The 6,632-nt window shown below is 36.7% G+C and overlaps 1 protein-coding gene across 1 annotated transcript in view; it reads left to right on the forward strand.

The window, feature by feature from the left end:
- Positions 1-4,427, forward strand: part of Smp_166380 (hypothetical protein) — a gene marked incomplete at its 3' end in the record, with an annotated part of 41,276 nt that extends 36,849 nt beyond the window's left edge. Inside the window, 2 exon segments of the mRNA XM_018795307.1 lie at positions 4,199-4,219; positions 4,224-4,427. Coding sequence (XP_018649633.1) covers positions 4,199-4,219; positions 4,224-4,427 — 225 coding nt within the window.
- Positions 4,428-6,632: the final 2,205 nt, after the last annotated feature.

Raw genomic sequence — 6,632 nt, forward strand, 5'->3', positions numbered from 1 at the left:
ATCACGAGAATTCGTTCATTGTGTATTCATGGAATCCTTATTTTGTGAGTTAAATTCAGCTCACTATATGTACCTACAACGTTAGGATTCAATCTACACTATTGAATTTATGTATTCACTTTGTATGGATCTATTTGTGCCTATAAATATCATTTAATTATCTATCGTTATATTACTGCTTCTCTCTTGGCATATTGAACTTAGACATTAACACCGTTGGATACCGGCTCGTTAGTCTAGAGGTTAATCGTTCGCGCGCGAAACCAATAGGTCCTGGGTTTGAATCCCATGGTGGCGAGATCATGGATTCGCACCGCTGAGGAGTCCTATTCTAGAAGGAAACGGCCATCCAGTGCTTCCAAACTTTCCATGGTGATCTAGCATTCATTAACTTATTAATTCTACTATATAAAAGGGCTTTACTACATTGACATATTTGTAGGAATACTACACTCCAATATGCAATACTCGCTCACTAAACAAATAGTAAAAATCCCTGATAATGTTTAATAAAACACTAATTGGACATAAAAAAAATTTCACCGGTTACCTCTGTCTTCACTTATAAAGAGATTGAAATCTTCGTTGATTTTAATCAAAAAAAGACAGACTTACATTGATGTCAAAATGGAATCAGAGTAATGAGAAGGAGATTGGTTATGAATACAGTGGTCTTGAGTGCTGTTAGAGGTATGAGGGCAGTTATTACTTCCCAGTTGCCCACACCGTGGAAGGGTTTTTCTAGAGGTACTTGAGAAGGAAATTGGATTAGAAGTGGTCTTAATGACCTGAGAGCGTGACCGCAGTGCCCAAGGGACAACTGCTTGAGGTCGATCACACACGACCTTTTTGTGGGTGATTTTTGTGTTAGTTCCCTTCTTCAAAGGACCTTACCGCCGGAGACGGATGTCCGTGGGATAAGGGAGGTGTGCATTTTTAGGGTCGACCTTTTCTAACCCCACCTCTTCTTGCGGCAAGGCATCATCGCTGTTATGCTGGCCGTCTGAAAGAAACACCTTACTGCTGTCATACCTCTGTACAGTCAGCAGTATGAATTCGCAAAATACGATTTAATGTCTGTTCAGTTAAAGCCATAACTAAATATACCTAAAATGCTTATCAGACCTCATTTCTAAAAATTAGTCATTGTAGTAATATGGAAAGATGTAGAGTATTAAAATCTTATCATTATGCTTAAAGAAGACGGTTGTTCCAGAGAATATAAACTTTTTGTTTGAGTTGTACCGTTCATCAGTCAATCTCTGAATATTTATTTTGTTCAAAATAATCGATTTTCTTTGGAGAATCCCGGTATTTTCAACCTTGAGGCACAATTCCTCTACTTTACATTTATGATCTTGCTTTAAATATTGTTATCCACCTATGAAGTACAGAGTTATGGGTATGTTACCGGATAAATCCATGAATGTTATAAGTATAGTATAGGGATTAGTTTGACTTATTTGTTATATTCGCTACCTGAATAACACAGAATACTGTTTACAGCTATAGCACTCGAACGTACAGAACGCACATAGTCGCAAATTAAAAGAAAGCCGAAGAAGTGTTTGTTGGGTTGAAATCGAAATGCACAGAAAATCATGGGTATTTATAAATATTAGCATTTGTTATTATCAACAATATAATTTAGCCAATCCACAAAGATACATTTTATGCTACTATCCAACAGTAACATGTCATGTTGATATTCTACAAAGCTCCATCACCTTCTGACTGTATGGAAACTCTTGGGCTCCTTTAGGGCCTGTAGAGGCTCCGTCGTGGTTCTCGGAAGCCGTCCCAACACTATTCTTTTAAAAAAATCATCACGATTTTTCATTTGGTATCAGCTATTAAGTAAACAGTTATCATAAATCAACCTACTTACTTACTTACGCCTGATACCCCTCGTGGAGGAGCATAGGCCGCTCACCAGCATTCTCCATCCAATTCTGTCCTGAGCCTTCCTTTCCGGTTTTTTCCAGTTGTTATTCATCCTTTTCATATCTGCTTCTATTTCCCGATGTAATGTGTTCTTTGGCCTTCCTCTTTTCCTCCTCCCTTCCGGATTCCAAGTTAGGGATTGCCTTGATCATAAATCAACAGTATATGGGAAAAAATAAAACGCTTTCCATCACTAATCAATCTATTAAAGTTGGTTTTTACAAGTTTTTCTGTTTGAAAATCGAAAACATGGACTTATAAATTCACTTAGTATTGTTTAATTCTTCCCATTGATGTTTTAGCACTGCAACTAATCAGTCTCTACATCCAGCTGACGAGTCCCAAATAGGACGAAACGCTCTTTGTCCTAAATTCCACTGCTAGCCACCATCTATCATTGACTTATAAGTTCATGTAAACGGGTTTTCGAATTTTCATATTCTCAAACACGCTGTAAAAACTTAAATAGTTCATGGGTACTCAGTACATTCATCCTTATTTATTTATTCATTTAAACACATAAATATTGGTATAAGGAAGCACCAGATAAATATGCGCCTCACAAATCTCATTCGATTTGTGTGAGGGCTGCGATACTACCCAGGTACCCAGATTGAAGCAGGTGGTTTTCTTAAGGGGCCACACGGAGCCTTCGACCTGAAGGTCTAGTCCACAAGGCAGTGGAGTATCATGAGGAGATGCAGTCGCATGGTAGCCGGTGATCAATGATTGATTCGTACGCAATTTGTTCCCTCAGGATACTGGAGCCCATATGCACCATTGGTTTGGAATAAGGGTTTTCCAACTCCCCTAGGTGGACTTTCTGTGTCCACCAACCTGGTTAAAGCGCCAGACATTCGCTTTTCATCCTTTCAATTTCGTAAACAACAGTAATGCCACTGTAAGGCAGTGAGTAGGACTTGTGTGGCAGAGGCTATATATTCGCTGGCCATGTGAGAGCATTTCGAGAGGGAAAGCGGACTCTCTCCACTCTCGGCCGTACCAGGGCTTTTCGGGGCACATTTATTCTAGTTACCATTGTTGTTTTTACTCGATAATAACACCAAAAAAAAACGTTCTGACGACTACAAACATAACATGATTTCTGCTGCTTGCTTAACTTTACCCAAGATAAAAGTCCTTCATTTTTTGGATTTCGCTTAAAAAGCCAAAGTAGTTTTCTCGATTCTGATTGCATACTTGTCTACGATAGTTTTACCCCATAAATAACCAATAAGATTTAAGGTCATAGTGAACTTCATTCTGATTGGTTATTTCGGTATACTTGATAAGCATTTTGTTATATGTTCCTATCAGAGGGGGGTTTTGTGTACATTTTAGTAATTTAATATTTGAATTCATGAGTCAATTCAAGCTAGATCACCATGGAAAACGTGGAAGTACTTAATAGCTGTTTCGTCTTGGCATGAGATTCCTCAGCAGTGTTTATCCACGATGCCGCCCTTGGAATTCGAACCCAAAACCCTTCGGTCTCGTACGCGAACGCTTAACCTGCAGACCACTGAGCTGGCCAGTATCCAACGGTGTTCATGTCTAAATTCAATCAATCTACGATATTGCGCCACCATCCACATAAATTATTTTATTATTTATTTCAACACATAAATATTGGTACAAATGGGCACCGAATACATATGCACCACACAAATCTCATTTGATTTGTGTGAGAGCTGTGATATTGCCCAGGTGCCCAAACTGAAACAGGTGGTTTTCTTAGGGGACTATACCCGAATCTTTTGTCCTAAAGATCTCATCCACAAGACAGTGGAGCATCGTGAGGAGATGCAATCCCATGGTAGCCGGTGACCAACAATTAGTTCATACGCCATTTGTTCCTTCAGGATCCTTGAGCCCATGTGCACCATCGGTTTGGAGTGAGGGTTTTCCAAATCGCCTAGGTGGATTCGCCGTGTCCATCAACCCGGTTAAAGCGTAGGACATTCGCTTTTCGTCCTCTCAATTTTGTAAACAACAGTAATGCCACGAGAAGGCAGTGAGTAGGACTTGTGTGGCAAAGGTTATATACTCGTGGCCATGTGAGGGCATTTGGGGGCGACCACCATCCACCACAGTCTTCACTGAGTTATTTTCTCACAACAGACACGGTTGAACTCTACTGGTCACAGCTTCGAGGAATTTCAAGAAATTAGACCCTTTGTTAGTCAGTTTTCGCTTCGTTATTTTTAAAACCACTCTAATATGTTTCCTTTTTTTATTTCTCAATTCTTTGTAGATTTCATACGACACGTTCTGGTAAATTATATTTACATACTGATTTACGTTTAATATTTTCACGTGATAAATTTGAATTTGATCCACGCATAGCAACTTATGAATTACGTTCATTTATTGATGCACCATCAAATCCACGTTATTCACCTAAAAAATGGTCAACACGTCAACAACAACATCATCATCATCATCAGTATACAACAAAATATCGAAAATCAATAAATCATTGATCTATATCCCTTGATCAAAACAAAAAGAGTTACCGATTCCGATGGATGGATCAATAAAAAAGCACCCAAAGAAACTTTCATTGATTTGCTTATTTTCATAAACCATTCAAGTATCTATCTATCGATCTATATAGATACTACTTATTTCCATCTATGTTTGTTGTTCATAGGCATGGGCTCCAGTTCTCATTCTTTTTTTGTGTGTGTGTTTATTTTCTTACTGTGATATCTATATTTCCTTTGGCATATTTACAGTATACACCCATATACATATATCTTGCTTTTTATTTCTCTTTATTCTTTAATATACTAATATACTATCACAGTTGTGCATTTTTGTGCCTAAGTATTCGGTGATTACTGTATAATACTACTACTACTACTACCACTACTGCTACTACCACTACTACTACAATACTACTACTAATACTACTACTAACACTACTACTACTGCCACTACTACCACTACTACTACTACTAACACTACTACTACTACTACCAGTACTACTACTACTACTACTACTACTATTCTATCTGTTTAATGTTAAGTTAAACCATTTAAAAATTGTATAATACATCATATCTTTCTGATTATTGTTTATCTACCGATTTATCATTTGTAGTTTGTTTGATAATATTCACTTTTACTGTTTTGTACGCCTTTGATGAATTCTACATAGATACATCCTCTGTTGGGGAAGAACTCAATAACATACCATTTTCATGTATGTATGTATGTATGTATGTATGTATGTATGTATGTATGTGTACTAATGGATGGTTATTTTCTTATAATGTTAAACAGAGCTTGATTTTGCAATGTTCTAATGTATATACTACTACTAATACTACTACTACTATCATTACTATTATAATTAATATTGTTATGATCACTTATATCCACATTCAATTATCCTTTTACACTTTCTTCCGTTTGTTAATCATTTGTACACTTGAGCACACATACACATACATATACACACAGACCATTTGATATACAGTTCGATCATATTGACCATTTCGTTAGAGAATACTGGTCGGCGGCCTATGCTCCATTGGGAGTAACAGGTGTAAGTAAGTAAGTAAGTAAGTAAGAATAGCATCTAATGTGAACTCATACACAGAAATGCTAGTCAGTGATGTTTACTTGATCTAATTATGATCATTATTACTTCTACTGTCATTGATCCCTTAGTGATTAGTTCTTTTCTTTTACTTTTTTCACTTCTGAAATGATCTTTCTATGTCGTTGACTTGTTGTTGTTGTTGTCCCCCATTATGGAAAGTTGTCCATGTTTTGTACTGGGATGATCGGATGTTTATTTGTTTTTGTCTTTTAAACTGGATCAATCAATCAACCTAATAACTCTTTGTGTCTTTCATCATTGTAAACTGTTAAAAAAGAAACACCCAGATGAAGTTGGGGTGTTTTCTTTTTTTTTACCTTTTAGAAGACTTTCTATCTATCATTGTGCGTCTGGATGTTTGGATTTGGATGCGATTTATGTGGGTGTGTATTTCTCTTATTCATTCCCAAATCGAATCACTTACCCCACTACTACTACTACTACTACTACTACTACTACTACTACTACTACTACTACTACTACTACTACTACTACTACTACTACTACTACTACTACTACATGACGCACACAGATTAGATACTAAACTTAATCATTTGTAATCTATATTACAATCTTATTCATATGAATGAATGTACTCACTCTTCTTTTTTCTTCTCCCAATCGTGTAACGTTTAGACGTTATGAGGGGTGTATTTTACATATACAAACAAATGGTCCGATTTGTATAGTTATATTGATGGTGATGATGGGATAGGGTAGGTAACCTATTACCCAACCCCTTCTTCTTTACCACGGGGGGCTTGAGACACTGGCAGTAGCCTCCGGAGGAGCTACAGACGGAGTTATCTTTATTTAGTAATTAGTAAATAATTATTAACTATATTGATCGATGAATGATTGAATTATGATGATCAATGAATGTATACTAGATAATGATATTGTAGAAAGAGATCAGTTTTACACTCACCAACATACATGGATTTGTTTACCAGAATTGATTTTATGATCAATTACATTGGATCAAGTTCTTTTTACAGACTATTCATTGATTTGTCAGCATTGTTTAACATACCTCTTTCGGTGTGTGTGTGTGTTTGTATGTGCTCAATGAGTTTAT

The sequence above is a fragment of the Schistosoma mansoni genome, chromosome 2, assembly GCF_000237925.1.
Source record: "Schistosoma mansoni strain Puerto Rico chromosome 2, complete genome".
Taxonomy (NCBI): domain Eukaryota; kingdom Metazoa; phylum Platyhelminthes; class Trematoda; order Strigeidida; family Schistosomatidae; genus Schistosoma; species Schistosoma mansoni.